The following is an 18,082-nucleotide window of genomic DNA, read 5'->3' on the forward strand; positions in this document are numbered from 1 at the left end:
CGGGAAACAGAGGCCTCATCCAGGGTCACACAGGCCTGAGGGAGTGCAACTAGACTGTTGTTTCTTCAGGCCCTCAGTGCTGGACATCATCCGGGATACTCTGTGTGTGTCTTCCTCAGTCTGGTGTCCCTTCAGACCTTTCCCTAGTTTTCACAGGCTTGTCGTGTTGGTGTTCTTTGTCTGTTTGGAGACACATCCTTGAGAAGCTTTGTGTTTCCACTCATTCGTCTCGCGATGTATGACCTGTCTTTTGCTTTTGTAATGAGGTCTTTCCCACAGTAGATATCTTTGATTTTGCAAAGTCCACTGTATTCTCTGGGTTGTTTTGTGGGCTGCCTTTTTGTTTTGTGTGTGAAGACTCAAAGCACGTGTCCAGTTTCTGCTCATTGTTCTTCTAGATTTGTGACAAGTTTTCATGGAAACTTTGTCTAGGGATAACTGGAAGTGAACTCGGTGTAAGGTGTCAAGTCTCCATCTCCATTCATGTCATGCCCTGCAGTTTCCAATTCCCTGTTCCTGAGTGGTTTTGGAGACCTTGTGGGAAGTTTGGTTGCATCGGAGTTTGCGTTTCCACCTTGAGTAGATTCACACTGTTCTGCCCTCAGGGACACTGTCAAGGGGGAGTGAGGAGCAGCCTGCACTTCCAGCAGTGACCACACGGTGGGGCGAGTGCTGCTCTCCCCTCTGGGAGCCCCAGGCCACAGGCATCCCAGTGAGGAGCCAGCTCTGTGCTCAGCTGAAAGGAGTTAGTCTCTCAGGAGCCTCTGAGCCCTTGCCTTTGGATCACCCAGGGTGGGCATTTGCTGTGACAGAAAAAAATTGCCCTGAATTCCATGGACGGAAGAGCCTGGCTGTGTAGAGTTCGTGAGTTGCCGTGAATCAGACACAACTGAGGACACAAAAATTCAATAGACTAAAACACTTTTTGGGGGTGGGGGGAGTGAAAGGGGGTGATGTGGGGTTTTTTGTCTTATATAATAGCCGAGGGAAATCTAGTTTAAACCTAAATTCACATAGATGGGAAAGGTATAGCTCTCCGTCACCCTATTAAAAAAAAAAAAAAACGTCTTAACTTTTCTGAAAGCTTATTTAGTAGCTTCCTTGAGCAGTTCATTGTGAAGGATTTTTTTTTTTTTTCTGTGACATTGGCCTCATTAAAAAGTACGGTTTGCCTTTACTGGATAATTTTGTTCATTGGTTTGTTAGGGAATCTTGGTAATATTTGAGTTTCCTGGGGAGTATGGTCACATGACCTGGCCCTGGCCAATCGGTGCGTTCCACCTCCCTGGCCACTGTGATTGGCTCCGGACTGGGGCAGTGCCCAATCGGGGCCCGGGGCCGGGCCTCACTTTGGAAGCCAGGGGAAGACGAGCTCTCGTTCTGCTGGGGTAGGGGAAGGGGTGGGGCCGGGGGAGGTCAGGCTCCAGCAGTGGGAGGGGCTTGAGGTCCGCCTGCGGCAGTTGGTGACCTTCCTGCTCCCCTCAGGGCAGAGCCGCCGGCCTGAGAATGAGGGCGCTGCTGAGCCCAGGGGCTGGGATGGCCCGCTGCTGCTGTGGTCCCAGAGCTCCACCCGAGACCTGAGGGAGGCCGTCTGCCCGTGAGTCCTCTCCCGCTTGTCTGTCAGCTTGTTTGAACCATGCTGGGTTTTCTGCCCAGCTGGCTAAGGGGAGTCCCTGGAAATGCAAGGGTGTGGGTTTTGGCAGACTTCAGGGAAGACATGCCAGATGAGCCTGGGAGACTCCAGCTTAATCTGGATTCAGGAGATATCTCTTCGGGCCAGCTAGTAATTGTAGGATAAGCCTAATGAGTCTTCACAGGATGAAGAGAGTAACGTGCCAAGGTAGCAATCGATGTCCTCATTCGAGAGGATGAAGCTGGTGCTCAGAGAAGGGGGGAACTTGGCCAGAGCAAGGAGGTGTGCACCCAGACAGAACCCCCAGATCCGGCCATTTGAGCTCAGGGAGGCCACTGGTGTGGCTTGTCCCTGTAGCAGGCGCCGAGGCACGCAGCCCACCCTGATTCCTGCGGGGGCCTGACTTGGGAAGTGCCATCTGGTAGCTTTGAGACTCACCAAACCAAATTGCACTGGAGAGAGGAAGGACACCTTCCTTCATCCACCCCCCACCCCCGCCGGATTCCCACATACCCTGACCCCTTTCTCTTGATTTCAGAGCCATTTCCAGAGTCCCGCTCATATGACCTCATTCGAAGTGCACTGTGGACGAGCTGCCATCTGCAGCTGCTACCACAGCAGCCAAGGGCTTTAGCTCCCGAGTACCTCCCTTCCTTTGGAACTTGGGGGCCCTCTACTCCCCACTTGCACACCACAGACCTTTGCTGAGGATTGTGGGGACCCTCACTCAGTTTGCAGCACGTTGTAGCCATCCCTGTCCTCTCAATACCTCCCTTGCCACTCAGCTTGTGAGCCCCTTTGGAGCAGCGTGGCCCACCTGGCTGCAACGGAAGAGACACAGCTGAGAGTGAAACAACAGCTTAGATCTGACAGCCGGAAAGCTCTGTCAAAAGGGACCTCCCTCTTCACACCGTAGAGGCTGTAGGAGCCGCCAGGCTTTCGGAACCAGTGCTGGGGCCAAAATGACCCCACAGCCGTTTTCCTTCCTGGGGAGGGTTCTGGCTCGAGTGGGAATGGCTCAAGTCTCCTAAGGTTCTGAAAGCCCACTGTGTGCAGATTCACGGTACACAGAGAGGAGAAGGTGGAGTCCTGCCCTGGAGGTGGTCACAGCTCACGGATGAGCCTGGCAGGCAGGCAGGCAGGCAGGCAGGGCATGAGAACACCTGAGCTGCCTTCATGAGTGAATGGTGTGGGAGCAGAGGAAGAGAAGCTGGTCTGCTCCCTCATGTGGTGCCCAGGGCAGGTTGTCCCCAGAGGAAACCCTTACGACGGTGAGGACTCTCACTGCTGTTTCCCAAGGGGTTCCGTTGGTGCGTGTCTTCCCCGGAGCGGTCAGGCCGTCTCTAAAGTACACTGGCCATGGGCATTGCCTCTCCTTGGAACTTCCCACGTGTTTCTATTTTTTATGGAACAGTGATTTTTCTAGAGGGGTTCTGGGCCACAAGGTTGTTGGGTCATTTTCTAGCCTTCTGTCGTGAAGAACGCTTTCCTGGGCGTTGGGGTGGTTTGTTGTTCCAGCTCCCTTTCTTGGCTTCTTTTGGGAGCTGGTGCAACAAGAGGAGCTCAGCCTCTGCCTTCTGGCTGAGATGTCACCCTTCAAACAGCAATGCCTGCCTGGAGATAATGATGGCATTTGCCAAAAGGGCTTCGTTTGGCACATGTTATCTTGAAAGGACGTACACCGTCCTGTCAGCTATCAAAGGCTAGTTCAAATGACATAAAAATGAGAACTCTCCAATGGAGTCTTACAGTAGGTGGAGAGTCCGAAAGAAACTCCTTCAGTCATTTCACTGAGAGTCATTGATTGGGGACACCAAGAATATAGGAAGGAATGCAGAAAGAAAAGATGAAATTGTGTTCAGGATCGGGGGGAGGGATGAACAGGGCGTGCTTGCCTTGAATCCAGGCTTTGTTGGGGGGTGGGGCATAAAGATCAAACGGGTCTGAAACCACAAAGTGGTGATGGTAACACAGTATCACCAGAGTTACACAACAGTGTTCCCAAATTGCAACAATGATGAAAAAGTTTACTAACTTAACCAACAAGTTCCCAACTTAACCAACAAAAATACAGGAAACCATACAAAAAATAAAACATCACCAGAAAGGTGGAAACAAACCAAATGCAAAGCAGTTCAGGGGAAAGGAACTCCATGTCCCCTGGGGGCAGACCGAGTTGACAGCGTCCACGGTGAGCCGACAGGGATGGAGGCGGCAGAGCCGACCGCTCCCCTGGACGTGGTGTTTCCGGCAAGGGCTCTGGGTCTCTGTCCAGAGCGGGGGCTCGTTCTTCCTGCAGGGGTGGGTGAGTCATCGTCGGCGTCTGGGTGTTGCGCGGGAGCCAGGGCAGGCTCTCCCTGCCGAGGCGGTGACTCCTCCTCTGCCTCGGGTTCTCCTGCCAAAGCCCGAGCAGGTACAGGTGCACGTGGAGGTGGAGGTTCTGGCTGAGGGGGTGGGACATCAGTGCCTGGGGCTGGGGGTCCTGCAGGCACGGAGATCCGATGTGCCCGGTGTGCTGGCCAGAACCCAGCTGGCCTGGTGTCTCTGCGAGGGCAAGTCTCGGTTCTCCATCTGCCCTCGGTGGATCCCTGGGTCCTGCACCTGGAGCCACCACCTCTGTAGGGACAGGTCTGGGAAGTGGAGCCTGGTTCCAGTTGGAGGCCAGTGCTAGAGCTGGGGGAGAAGCAAAGTTTGCCCACAGGCCAGCCTTGGCATGTGCGTATCCCGGGACAGAAAGCTTCCAAGAGATTCCCAAAGAATACCCAGGGTCGGATGTCTTTTGGGACTGAAGTGTGCAAGATGGGGGTGGGGGTGTGAGGCCAGCGCTTGCTGCAGGCCCAGCAGCATCTTTCGGGGACTCGTCCCTGTGTAGCTCAGCACCCCCTCCCCACACACTCCCGTGCACCAGCCCCAGCGTCCTCACCTCTGTGCTCTGGCGTGCTGGGCTCCAGGTCCTCCTGCTGCCTCAGAGGCTGGGGTTCTCGGGACTCTGGGTCGGAGCCGGGTGTGCTGAGCTCCGTGGCAGCCTCAGACTGGGCCGCCGGGTGTATCCTGTGTGGTGTCTCGGCAGCAGGCCTTCCCCGCCTCCGCTTCGCCCCCGGTGGGGCTGATGCCTCCGTGGGCACGCTCACCTGGAGCCTGCACTGGGCCTCAGGGGCGGGGGGGTGGTGCTCCGACCCCTCCCTCCGGGAGGTGGACGGGGTGTCCCCGTCCTCGGCCTCATCACGTGGGAAGCTCTGCAACGACAGTGACTGTCAGCCAGCCATGCTGGGACTTTTCCGAGCTGGGCCTGGCCAGTGGAGCCGCTGCTTCTGCCTGCTCGAACTTCTCTTCCCAGAAGGGTCAGAGACGTGTGTCTGCTCAGATCCCCACCCGGGACGAAAGAGACCCACCTGAGGGTGTGAGGCCAGCCTGGGCGGCCGGCGCTGCCCGCACTCTCCCCATCCCAGCCAGCCTGCTCTCCCCTGGGGTGTGGACACAACTTGCCCGCAGGCTTCTGACCCCACATCCGCCTGGGCTTCCTTGAGGGAGACACACCCCGAGAAACCCGCATCCACACACACAGGCAAAGGACCCGGTGTTTCCGGGTGGCATGGGAGAGGTGGGCTGGCCCGGCCTGGGGCTCCCCGTGTTACCTTTCTGTTTCTCCGGGCAAAGGGCCAGAGGCCTCTCGGGGGTGCCCTGAGCCAACGTTGACAGGGTGCCCACGCACACTGCCTGTGACCTCTCCTGAGGCCCCGGCCTCTGGGCAGGGGCAAACAGCAGAACATCCTGGCAGCAAGTGATCTGGCTGGGGGCTCCTCTCCGCTCTGGAGGCCTGGATACCCGGGTTGCGGGTTCTGTTGGGTTCTGTTGCCGGCCGGTGACATCATTTCCTGGGGTTCGTGCTGAGGTCCCTTCCCCAAAACTTCCCAAGGGAATCTCTGGGTTTCTGACTGCTCGACCACCCCCCTTAGGCCATGTGCAGGCACAGTGACAGCCACACAGCCCAGCCCACAGCCCTGGGGAGGCCTGGGTGCAGCCAGGGCCTGAGCTCCGAGGACCCCGCTGCTCTCAGACCAGGCTCCTTCTTCTCATAAGTGGTGTGGCCCTGGACAAGCGTATGCCCCTCAGGGTTTCCCCAGTCTCTCCATCTGCAGAGTGGGGGTCATTCTCCCATCTGCTTCCTAGGTCTGTCGGCCTACGAGCAGCTCCATGCCTTTCCACCTGGGGCCGATATCACGTGGAGCTTGTGCGCTGAGACTTCAGAAAGAAAGACTCCATCCAGGGCTGACACAGCACAGAATGGGGCAGAATGAGGCCTGGATGCGCCGTGGTACCCAGGAAAAGGCACTCCCCCTCCTGAGTGTTTTGAGACCCCGCATCCAAGTTGGAGGCACGAAAGGAAGACTCGAAGGTCTCCCTCTCTTATAGAAAAGAGTAGCCAACTTTCTGGTCCTCTGTTTCCATTGAGATTCTGTTCAAGTGTCCCAGCTCGGCTTCTGCGGGTGGCTGAGCTTCTAATGGCTCCCTGCGTTCTTGTCTTTTCCTCTCCAAACCTTCCGTCCTTTTCCCCCTTCTGGGGTGGATGGGCGCTGTCATTGCTTCTACCTTCGAGACAGATTGATGAAAAGTCTGGACCGTCGACTCCTTTCCTCTCTTTGGTTCCGTGTCTCTCTCTGTCTGTGTCCCTCTCTTTTCCCTTCTCGATTCAGTCTGTGTCTTCCTCTTTCTCTCTCGTGTGTGGATGGATGGATGCTAGGAATGCACATGTATATGATTAGATGAGGGTTATGTTTTAGGGATAGGTTAGAGGGAGAGAAAGGCTTTAGGTCGGAGTTGGTCATGGGGGAAGGGTCAAGGGTGGTGGTGGTGTTTCTTGGAATCTGAGTGCTGTGCGTTCTTCGTCTCTTTCCATATGAACCCCTTCTCAGATACACCACTTGCAAGGAGTCTCTCATGTTCCGTTTCCCATCTTTTGCATTTCTGAATGCTTAGCTTCTCTGTTGTGAAGAGGTTCCATTGGATGGAAACCCATTGGCGTACTTCGTTTTCCTCTTTCCCTTACTTGAAGAGACCCATTTCTACCTCCGCCCAGCAAATGGCAAGGAGACTCTGATGTTAAGGAGCCTTTGACCTACGCTTCTTTCTAGCTGTCTCATGACATCAGTCTTTAGGGTGAGGTTTTTTCCCGATATTGAGGTGGTGTGAGATCAAAACCAATAGCGTTCTTCAGATGTAGCTGTCTGGTTTTCCCATGGACATTTATTGAAGAGGCTTTCTTGTTCCCATTTGGATATTCTCCCCTTTTGTGTCAGAGATGAGTTGACCATGGATGCCGGGGTTTGTTTCTGGACCCTCAACTTTATTCCATCGATCTGGATCTGTGTGTGTTGTTGTATTCCCAATAGCATACTGTCCTGCTGCTGCCGCTGCGCCTAAGTCACTTCAGTCGTGTCTGACTCTGCGCGACCCCATGGCCTGCAGCCTACCAGGCTCCTCCGTCCAGGGCGTTTTCCAGGCAAGAGTACTGGAGTGGGTCGCCATCGCCTTCTCCGATACTCTCCTGAGGATCCTAGTTTGGTCGTCTAATTTCCTTTCACACAACCTTGGATGTCCGTATCGGGGCTTTTTCGTCGGATTGTATTGACAATTTAGGCTCTTTTCTGTTTCCGTACCCCTTTTGCAATTCTTTGTTCGGTGCGAAAATGCATTGGCATTTTGGGAGGAATAGCATCGAAGCTGTGGATTGCCTTGTGGGGCTGTGACATCATTTTCCCAATAGGAATTCTTTCAAGCCCTGAGCACAGCTTCTCTTTCCAGTGGTTGGTGTGGGCTTGATCTTCCTTCTTCCATCTCTCGCCGTTTTGTGAGAACAGGTCCTTCCTTCCCTTCTGGGTTAGATGGACTCGTGGGTATCACTTCAGTGAATGGCATTGTCAGTGGGGGTGATAATTCCCTTCTCATTGGAAGACTTTGCTGTGAGTATTAGAAATGCAAGTGATTTCTCTTCCCCTTCCTCCCTGTCCATCTCTCAGAGCCACCGGGAAACAGAGGCCTCATCCAGGGTCACACAGGCCTGAGGGAGTGCAACTAGACTGTTGTTTCTTCAGGCCCTCAGTGCTGGACATCATCCGGGATACTCTGTGTGTGTCTTCCTCAGTCTGCTGTCCCTTCAGACCTTTCCCTAGTTTTCACAGGCTTGTCGTGTTGGTGTTCTTTGTCTGTTTGGAGACACATCCTTGAGAAGCTTTGTGTTTCCACTCATTCGTCTCGCGATGTATGACCTGTCTTTTGCTTTTGTAATGAGGTCTTTCCCACAGTAGATATCTTTGATTTTGCAAAGTCCACTGTATTCTCTGGGTTGTTTTGTGGGCTGCCTTTTTGTTTTGTGTGTGAAGACTCAAAGCACGTGTCCGGTTTCTGCTCATTGTTCTTCTAGATTTGTGACAAGTTTTCATGGAAACTTTGTCTAGGGATAACTGGAAGTGAACTCGGTGTAAGGTGTCAAGTCTCCATCTCCATTCATGTCATGCCCTGCAGTTTCCAATTCCCTGTTCCTGAGTGGTTTTGGAGACCTTGTGGGAAGTTTGGTTGCATCGGAGTTTGCGTTTCCACCTTGAGTAGATTCACACTGTTCTGCCCTCAGGGACACTGTCAAGGGGGAGTGAGGAGCAGCCTGCACTTCCAGCAGTGACCACACGGTGGGGCGAGTGCTGCTCTCCCCTCTGGGAGCCCCAGGCCACAGGCATCCCAGTGAGGAGCCAGCTCTGTGCTCAGCTGAAAGGAGTTAGTCTCTCAGGAGCCTCTGAGCCCTTGCCTTTGGATCACCCAGGGTGGGCATTTGCTGTGACAGAAAAAATTGCCCTGAATTCCATGGACGGAAGAGCCTGGCTGTGTAGAGTTCGTGAGTTGCCGTGAATCAGACACAACTGAGGACACAAAAATTCAATAGACTAAAACACTTTTTGGGGGTGGGGGGAGTGAAAGGGGGTGATGTGGGGTTTTTTGTCTTATATAATAGCCGAGGGAAATCTAGTTTAAACCTAAATTCACATAGATGGGAAAGGTATAGCTCTCCGTCACCGTATTAAAAAAAAAAAAAAGTCTTAACTTTTCTGAAAGCTTATTTAGTAGCTTCCTTGAGCAGTTCATTGTGAAGGATTTTTTTTTGTTCTGTGACATTGGCCTCATTAAAAAGTACGGTTTGCCTTTACTGGATAATTTTGTTCATTGGTTTGTTAGGGAATGTTGGTAATATTTGAGTTTCCTGGGGAGTATGGTCACATGACCTGGCCCCGGCCAATCGGTGCGTTCCACCTCCCTGGCCACTGTGATTGGCTCCGGACTGGGGCAGTGCCCAATCGGGGCCCGGGGCCGGGCCTCACGTTGGAAGCCAGGGGAAGACGAGCTCTCGTTCTGCTGGGGTAGGGGAAGGGGTGGGGCCGGGGGAGGTCAGGCTCCAGCAGTGGGAGGGGCTTGAGGTCCGCCTGCGGCAGTTTTTGACCTTCCTGCTCCCCTCAGGGCAGAGCCGCCGGCCTGAGAATGAGGGCGCTGCTGAGCCCAGGGGCTGGGATGGCCCGCTGCTGCTGTGGTCCCAGAGCTCCACCCGAGACCTGAGGGAGGCCGTCTGCCCGTGAGTCCTCTCCCGCTTGTCTGTCAGCTTGTTTGAACCATGCTGGGTTTTCTGCCCAGCTGGCTAAGGGTAGTCCCTGGAAATGCAAGGGTGTGGGTTTTGGCAGACTTCAGGGAAGACATGCCAGATGAGCCTGGGAGACTCCAGCTTAATCTGGATTCAGGAGATATCTCTTCGGGCCAGCTAGTAATTGTAGGATAAGCCTAATGAGTCTTCACAGGATGAAGAGAGTAACGTGCCAAGGTAGCAATCGATGTCCTCATTCGAGAGGATGAAGCTGGTGCTCAGAGAAGGGGGGAACTTGGCCAGAGCAAGGAGGTGTGCACCCAGACAGAACCCCCAGATCCGGCCATTTGAGCTCAGGGAGGCCACTGGTGTGGCTTGTCCCTGTGGCAGGCGCTGAGGCACGCAGCCCACCCTGATTCCTGCGGGGGCCTGACTTGGGAAGTGCCATCTGGTAGCTTTGAGACTCACCAAACCAAATTGCACTGGAGAGAGGAAGGACACCTTCCTTCATCCACCCCCCACCCCCGCCGGATTCCCACATACCCTGACCCCTTTCTCTTGATTTCGGAGCCATTTCCAGAGTCCCGCTCATATGACCTCATTCGAAGTGCACTGTGGACGAGCTGCCATCTGCAGCTGCTACCACAGCAGCCAAGGGCTTTAGCTCCCGAGTACCTCCCTTCCTTTGGAACTTGGGGGCCCTCTACTCCCCACTTGCACACCACAGACCTGCTGAGGATTGTGGGGACCCTCACTCAGTTTGCAGCATGTTGTAGCCATCCCTGTCCTCTCAATACCTCCCTTGCCACTCAGATTGTGAGCCCCTTTGGAGCAGCGTGGCCCACCTGGCTGCAACGGAAGAGACACAGCTGACAGTGAAACAACAGCTTAGATCTGACAGCCGGAAAGCTCTGTCAAAAGGGACCTCCCTCTTCACACCGTAGAGGCTGTAGGAGCCGCCAGGCTTTCGGAACCAGTGCTGGGGCCAAAAGGACCCAACAGCAGTTTTCCTTCCTGGGGAGGGTTTTGGCTCGAGTGGGAATGGCTCAAGTCTCCTAAGGTTCTGAAAGCCCACTGTGTGCAGATTCACGGTACACAGAGAGGAGAAGGTGGAGTCCTGCCCTGGAGGTGGTCACAGCTCACGGATGAGCCAGGCAGGCAGGCAGGCAGGCAGGCAGGGCATGAGAACACCTGAGCTGCCTTCATGAGTGAATGGTGTGGGAGCAGAGGAAAAGAAGCCGGTCTCCTCCCTCATGTGGTGCCCAGGGAAGGTTGTCCCCAGAGGAAACCCTTACGACGGTGAGGACTCTCACTGCTGTTTCCCAAGGGGTTCCGTCGGTGCGTGTCTTCCCCGGAGCGGTCAGGCCGTCTCTAAAGTACACTGGCCATGGGCATTGCCTCTCCTTGGAACTTCCCACGTGTTTCTCTTTTTTATGGAACAGTGATTTTTCTAGAGGGGTCCTGGGCCACAAGGTTGTTGGGTCATTTTCTAGCCTTCTGTCGTGAAGAACGCTTTCCTGGGCGTTGGGGTGGTTTGTTGTTCCAGCTCCCTTTCTTGGCTTCTTTTGGGAGCTGGTGCAACAAGAGGAGCTCAGCCTCTGCCTTCTGGCTGAGATGTCACCCTTCAAACAGCAATGCCTGCCTGGAGATAATGTTGGCATTTGCCAAAAGGGCTTCGTTTGGCACATGATATCTTGAAAGGACGTACACCGTCCTGTCAGCTATCAAAGGCTAGTTCAAATGACATAAAAATGAGAACTCTCCAATGGAGTCTTACAGTAGGTGGAGAGTCCGAAAGAAACTCCTTCAGTCATTTCACTGAGAGTCATTGATTGGGGACACCAAGAATATAGGAAGGAATGCAGAAAGAAAAGATGAAATTGTGTTCAGGATCGGGGGGAGGGATGAACAGGGCGTGCTTGCCTTGAATCCAGGCTTTGTTGGGGGGTGGGGCATAAAGATCAAACGGGTCTGAAACCACAAAGTGGTGATGGTAACACAGTATCACCAGAGTTACACAACAGTGTTCCCAAATTGCAACAATGATGAAAAAGTTTACTAACTTAACCAACAAGTTCCCAACTTAACCAACAAAAATACAGGAAACCATACAAAAAATAAAACATCACCAGAAAGGTGGAAACAAACCAAATGCAAAGCAGTTCAGGGGAAAGGAACTCCATGTCCCCTGGGGGCAGACCGAGTTGACAGCGTCCACGGTGAGCCGACAGGGATGGAGGCGGCAGAGCCGACCGCTCCCCTGGACGTGGTGTTTCCGGCAAGGGCTCTGGGTCTCTGTCCAGAGCGGGGGCTCGTTCTTCCTGCAGGGGTGGGTGAGTCATCGTCGGCGTCTGGGTGTTGCGCGGGAGCCAGGGCAGGCTCTCCCTGCCGAGGCGGTGACTCCTCCTCTGCCTCGGGTTCTCCTGCCAAAGCCCGAGCAGGTACAGGTGCACGTGGAGGTGGAGGTTCTGGCTGAGGGGGTGGGACATCAGTGCCTGGGGCTGGGGGTCCTGCAGGCACGGAGATCCGATGTGCCCGGTGTGCTGGCCAGAACCCAGCTGGCCTGGTGTCTCTGCGAGGGCAAGTCTCGGTTCTCCATCTGCCCTCGGTGGATCCCTGGGTCCTGCACCTGGAGCCACCACCTCTGTAGGGACAGGTCTGGGAAGTGGAGCCTGGTTCCAGTTGGAGGCCAGTGCTAGAGCTGGGGGAGAAGCAAAGTTTGCCCACAGGCCAGCCTTGGCATGTGCGTATCCCGGGACAGAAAGCTTCCAAGAGATTCCCAAAGAATACCCAGGGTCGGATGTCTTTTGGGACTGAAGTGTGCAAGAAGGGGGTGGGGGTGTGAGGCCAGCGCTTGCTGCAGGCCCAGCAGCATCTTTCGGGGACTCGTCCCTGTGTAGCTCAGCACCCCCTCCCCACACACTCCCGTGCACCAGCCCCAGCGTCCTCACCTCTGTGCTCTGGCGTGCTGGGCTCCAGGTCCTCCTGCTGCCTCAGAGGCTGGGGTTCTCGGGACTCTGGGTCGGAGCCGGGTGTGCTGAGCTCCGTGGCAGCCTCAGACTGGGCCGCCGGGTGTATCCTGTGTGGTGTCTCGGCAGCAGGCCTTCCCCGCCTCCGCTTCGCCCCCGGTGGGGCTGATGCCTCCGTGGGCACGCTCACCTGGAGCCTGCACTGGGCCTCAGGGGCGGGGGGGTGGTGCTCCGACCCCTCCCTCCGGGAGGTGGATGGGGTGTCCCCGTCCTCGGCCTCATCACGTGGGAAGCTCTGCAACGACAGTGACCGTCAGCCAGCCATGCTGGGACTTTTCCGAGCTGGGCCTGGCCAGTGGAGCCGCTGCTTCTGCCTGCTCGAACTTCTCTTCCCAGAAGGGTCAGAGACGTGTGTCTGCTCAGATCCCCACCCGGGACGAAAGAGACCCACCTGAGGGTGTGAGGCCAGCCTGGGCGGCCGGCGCTGCCCGCACTCTCCCCATCCCAGCCAGCCTGCTCTCCCCTGGGGTGTGGACACAACTTGCCCGCAGGCTTCTGACCCCACATCCGCCTGGGCTTCCTTGAGGGAGACACACCCCGAGAAACCCGCATCCACACACACAGGCAAAGGACCCGGTGTTTCCGGGTGGCATGGGAGAGGTGGGCTGGCCCGGCCTGGGGCTCCCCGTGTTACCTTTCTGTTTCTCCGGGCAAAGGGCCAGAGGCCTCTCGGGGGTGCCCTGAGCCAACGTCGACAGGGTGCCCACGCACACTGCCTGTGAGCTCTCCTCAGGCCCCGGCCTCTGGGCAGGGGCAAACAGCAGAACATCCTGGCAGCAAGTGATCTGGCTGGGGGCTCCTCTCCGCTCTGGAGGCCTGGATACACGGGTCGCGGGTTCTGTTGGGTTCTGTTGCCGGCAGGTGACATCATTTCCTGGGGTTCGTGCTGAGGTCCCTTCCCCAAAACTTCCCAAGGGAATCTCTGGGTTTCTGACTGCTCGACCACCCCCGTTAGGCCATGTGCAGGCACAGTGACAGCCACACAGCCCAGCCCACAGCCCTGGGGAGGCCTGGGTGCAGCCAGGGCCTGAGCTCCGAGGACCCCGCTGCTCTCAGACCAGGCTCCTTCTTCTCATAAGTGGTGTGGCCCTGGACAAGCGTATGCCCCTCAGGGTTTCCCCAGTCTCTCCATCTGGAGAGTGGGGGTCATTCTCCCATCTGCTTCCTAGGTCTGTCAGCCTACGAGCAGCTCCATGCCTTTCCACCTGGGGCCGATATCACGTGGAGCTTGTGCGCTGAGACTTCAGAAAGAAAGACTCCATCCAGGGCTGACACAGCACAGAATGGGGCAGAACGAGGCCTGGATGCGCCGTGGTACCCAGGAAAAGGCACTCCCCCTCCTGAGTGTTTTGAGACCCCGCATCCAAGTTGGAGGCGCGAAAGGAAGACTCGAAGGTCTCCCTCTCTTATAGAAAAGAGTAGCCAACTTTCTGGTCCTCTGTTTCCATTGAGATTCTGTTCAAGTGTCCCAGCTCGGCTTCTGCGGGTGGCTGAGCTTCTAATGTCTCCCTGCGTTCTTGTCTTTTCCTCTCCAAACCTTCCGTCCTTTTCCCCCTTCTGGGGTGGATGGGCGCTGTCATTGCTTCTACCTTCGAGACAGATTGATGAAACGTCTGGACCGTCGACTCCTTTCCTCTCTTTGGTTCCGTGTCTCTCTCTGTCTGTGTCCCTCTCTTTTCCCTTCTCGATTCAGTCTGTGTCTTCCTCTTTCTCTCTCGTGTGTGGATGGATGGATGCTAGGAATGCACATGTATATGATTAGATGAGGGTTATGTTTTAGGGATAGGTTAGAGGGAGAGAAAGGCTTTAGGTCGGAGTTGGTCATGGGGGAAGGGTCAAGGGTGGTGGTGGTGTTTCTTGGAATCTGAGTGCTGTGCATTCTTCGTCTCTTTCCATATGAACCCCTTCTCAGATACACCACTTGCAAGGAGTCTCTCATGTTCCGTTTCCCATCTTTTGCATTTCTGAATGCTTAGCTTCTCTGTTGTGAAGAGGTTCCATTGGATGGAAACCCATTGGCGTACTTCGTTTTCCTCTTTCCCTTACTTGAAGAGACCCATTTCTACCTCCGCCCAGCAAATGGCAAGGAGACTCTGATGTTAAGGAGCCTTTGACCTACGCTTCTTTCTAGCTGTCTCATGACATCAGTCTTTAGGGTGAGGTTTTCCCCCGATATTGAGGTGGTGTGAGATCAAAACCAATAGCGTTCTTCAGATGTAGCTGTCTGGTTTTCCCATGGACATTTATTGAAGAGGCTTTCTTGTTCCCATTTGGATATTCTCCCCTTTTGTGTCAGAGATGAGTTGACCATGGATGCCGGGGTTTGTTTCTGGACCCTCAACTTTATTCCATCGATCTGGATCTGTGTGTGTTGTTGTATTCCCAATAGCATACTGTCCTGCTGCTGCCGCTGCGCCTAAGTCACTTCAGTCGTGTCTGACTCTGCGCGACCCCATGGCCTGCAGCCTACCAGGCTCCTCCGTCCAGGGCGTTTTCCAGGCAAGAGTACTGGAGTGGGTCGCCATCGCCTTCTCCGATACTCTCCTGAGGATCCTAGTTTGGTCGTCTAATTTCCTTTCACACAACCTTGGATGTCCGTATCGGGGCTTTTTCGTCGGATTGTATTGACAATTTAGGCTCTTTTCTGTTTCCGTACCCCTTTTGCAATTCTTTGTTCGGTGCGAAAATGCATTGGCATTTTGGGAGGAATAGCATCGAAGCTGTGGATTGCCTTGTGGGGCTGTGACATCATTTTCCCAATAGGAATTCTTTCAAGCCCTGAGCACAGCTTCTCTTTCCAGTGGTTGGTGTGGGCTTGATCTTCCTTCTTCCATCTCTCGCCGTTTTGTGAGAACAGGTCCTTCCTTCCCTTCTGGGTTAGATGGACTCGTGGGTATCACTTCAGTGAATGGCATTGTCAGTGGGGGTGATAATTCCCTTCTCATTGGAAGACTTTGCTGTGAGTATTAGAAATGCAAGTGATTTCTCTTCCCCTTCCTCCCTGTCCATCTCTCAGAGCCACCGGGAAACAGAGGCCTCATCCAGGGTCACACAGGCCTGAGGGAGTGCAACTAGACTGTTGTTTCTTCAGGCCCTCAGTGCTGGACATCATCCGGGATACTCTGTGTGTGTCTTCCTCAGTCTGCTGTCCCTTCAGACCTTTCCCTAGTTTTCACAGGCTTGTCGTGTTGGTGTTCTTTGTCTGTTTGGAGACACATCCTTGAGAAGCTTTGTGTTTCCACTCATTCGTCTCGCGATGTATGACCTGTCTTTTGCTTTTGTAATGAGGTCTTTCCCACAGTAGATATCTTTGATTTTGCAAAGTCCACTGTATTCTCTGGGTTGTTTTGTGGGCTGCCTTTTTGTTTTGTGTGTGAAGACTCAAAGCACGTGTCCAGTTTCTGCTCATTGTTCTTCTAGATTTGTGACAAGTTTTCATGGAAACTTTGTCTAGGGATAACTGGAAGTGAACTCGGTGTAAGGTGTCAAGTCTCCATCTCCATTCATGTCATGCCCTGCAGTTTCCAATTCCCTGTTCCTGAGTGGTTTTGGAGACCTTGTGGGAAGTTTGGTTGCATCGGAGTTTGCGTTTCCACCTTGAGTAGATTCACACTGTTCTGCCCTCAGGGACACTGTCAAGGGGGAGTGAGGAGCAGCCTGCACTTCCAGCAGTGACCACACGGTGGGGCGAGTGCTGCTCTCCCCTCTGGGAGCCCCAGGCCACAGGCATCCCAGTGAGGAGCCAGCTCTGTGCTCAGCTGAAAGGAGTTAGTCTCTCAGGAGCCTCTGAGCCCTTGCCTTTGGATCACCCAGGGTGGGCATTTGCTGTGACAGAAAAAAATTGCCCTGAATTCCATGGACGGAAGAGCCTGGCTGTGTAGAGTTCGTGAGTTGCCGTGAATCAGACACAACTGAGGACACAAAAATTCAATAGACTAAAACACTTTTTGGGGGTGGGGGGAGTGAAAGGGGGTGATGTGGGGTTTTTTGTCTTATATAATAGCCGAGGGAAATCTAGTTTAAACCTAAATTCACATAGATGGGAAAGGTATAGCTCTCCGTCACCCTATTAAAAAAAAAAAAAAACGTCTTAACTTTTCTGAAAGCTTATTTAGTAGCTTCCTTGAGCAGTTCATTGTGAAGGATTTTTTTTTTTTTTCTGTGACATTGGCCTCATTAAAAAGTACGGTTTGCCTTTACTGGATAATTTTGTTCATTGGTTTGTTAGGGAATCTTGGTAATATTTGAGTTTCCTGGGGAGTATGGTCACATGACCTGGCCCTGGCCAATCGGTGCGTTCCACCTCCCTGGCCACTGTGATTGGCTCCGGACTGGGGCAGTGCCCAATCGGGGCCCGGGGCCGGGCCTCACTTTGGAAGCCAGGGGAAGACGAGCTCTCGTTCTGCTGGGGTAGGGGAAGGGGTGGGGCCGGGGGAGGTCAGGCTCCAGCAGTGGGAGGGGCTTGAGGTCCGCCTGCGGCAGTTGGTGACCTTCCTGCTCCCCTCAGGGCAGAGCCGCCGGCCTGAGAATGAGGGCGCTGCTGAGCCCAGGGGCTGGGATGGCCCGCTGCTGCTGTGGTCCCAGAGCTCCACCCGAGACCTGAGGGAGGCCGTCTGCCCGTGAGTCCTCTCCCGCTTGTCTGTCAGCTTGTTTGAACCATGCTGGGTTTTCTGCCCAGCTGGCTAAGGGGAGTCCCTGGAAATGCAAGGGTGTGGGTTTTGGCAGACTTCAGGGAAGACATGCCAGATGAGCCTGGGAGACTCCAGCTTAATCTGGATTCAGGAGATATCTCTTCGGGCCAGCTAGTAATTGTAGGATAAGCCTAATGAGTCTTCACAGGATGAAGAGAGTAACGTGCCAAGGTAGCAATCGATGTCCTCATTCGAGAGGATGAAGCTGGTGCTCAGAGAAGGGGGGAACTTGGCCAGAGCAAGGAGGTGTGCACCCAGACAGAACCCCCAGATCCGGCCATTTGAGCTCAGGGAGGCCACTGGTGTGGCTTGTCCCTGTAGCAGGCGCCGAGGCACGCAGCCCACCCTGATTCCTGCGGGGGCCTGACTTGGGAAGTGCCATCTGGTAGCTTTGAGACTCACCAAACCAAATTGCACTGGAGAGAGGAAGGACACCTTCCTTCATCCACCCCCCACCCCCGCCGGATTCCCACATACCCTGACCCCTTTCTCTTGATTTCAGAGCCATTTCCAGAGTCCCGCTCATATGACCTCATTCGAAGTGCACTGTGGACGAGCTGCCATCTGCAGCTGCTACCACAGCAGCCAAGGGCTTTAGCTCCCGAGTACCTCCCTTCCTTTGGAACTTGGGGGCCCTCTACTCCCCACTTGCACACCACAGACCTTTGCTGAGGATTGTGGGGACCCTCACTCAGTTTGCAGCACGTTGTAGCCATCCCTGTCCTCTCAATACCTCCCTTGCCACTCAGCTTGTGAGCCCCTTTGGAGCAGCGTGGCCCACCTGGCTGCAACGGAAGAGACACAGCTGAGAGTGAAACAACAGCTTAGATCTGACAGCCGGAAAGCTCTGTCAAAAGGGACCTCCCTCTTCACACCGTAGAGGCTGTAGGAGCCGCCAGGCTTTCGGAACCAGTGCTGGGGCCAAAATGACCCCACAGCCGTTTTCCTTCCTGGGGAGGGTTCTGGCTCGAGTGGGAATGGCTCAAGTCTCCTAAGGTTCTGAAAGCCCACTGTGTGCAGATTCACGGTACACAGAGAGGAGAAGGTGGAGTCCTGCCCTGGAGGTGGTCACAGCTCACGGATGAGCCTGGCAGGCAGGCAGGCAGGC

General features: G+C 54.7%; 1 protein-coding gene and 1 long non-coding RNA gene across 2 annotated transcripts in view; one reads left to right on the forward strand and one right to left on the reverse strand.

Annotated features, from left to right (window-relative positions):
* Positions 1-18,082, forward strand: part of LOC145530002 (uncharacterized) — a 1,493,464-nt gene that overhangs the window by 762,916 nt on the left and 712,466 nt on the right. The window contains exons 89-91 of the long non-coding RNA XR_014071397.1: positions 1,486-1,597; positions 9,137-9,248; positions 16,791-16,902. This is a non-coding gene — a long non-coding RNA (uncharacterized LOC145530002). The remainder of the gene's footprint in view (positions 1-1,485; positions 1,598-9,136; positions 9,249-16,790; positions 16,903-18,082) is intronic.
* LOC145529939 (uncharacterized) lies at positions 2,265-5,438 on the reverse strand. The gene is made up of 3 exons (XM_081550710.1): positions 5,269-5,438; positions 4,557-4,869; positions 2,265-4,306 (listed from the first exon to the last, which is right to left on the reverse strand). Exons 1-3 carry the CDS (start codon positions 5,401-5,403, stop codon positions 3,669-3,671), a joined length of 1,086 nt encoding a protein of 361 aa, XP_081406836.1. The 5' UTR covers positions 5,404-5,438; the 3' UTR covers positions 2,265-3,668.

This window comes from Giraffa tippelskirchi, chromosome 12 (genome assembly GCF_054371585.1).
Source record: "Giraffa tippelskirchi isolate mGirTip1 chromosome 12, T2T-mGirTip1v1.2.pri, whole genome shotgun sequence".
In the NCBI taxonomy this organism is placed as follows: Eukaryota; Metazoa; Chordata; class Mammalia; order Artiodactyla; family Giraffidae; genus Giraffa; species Giraffa tippelskirchi.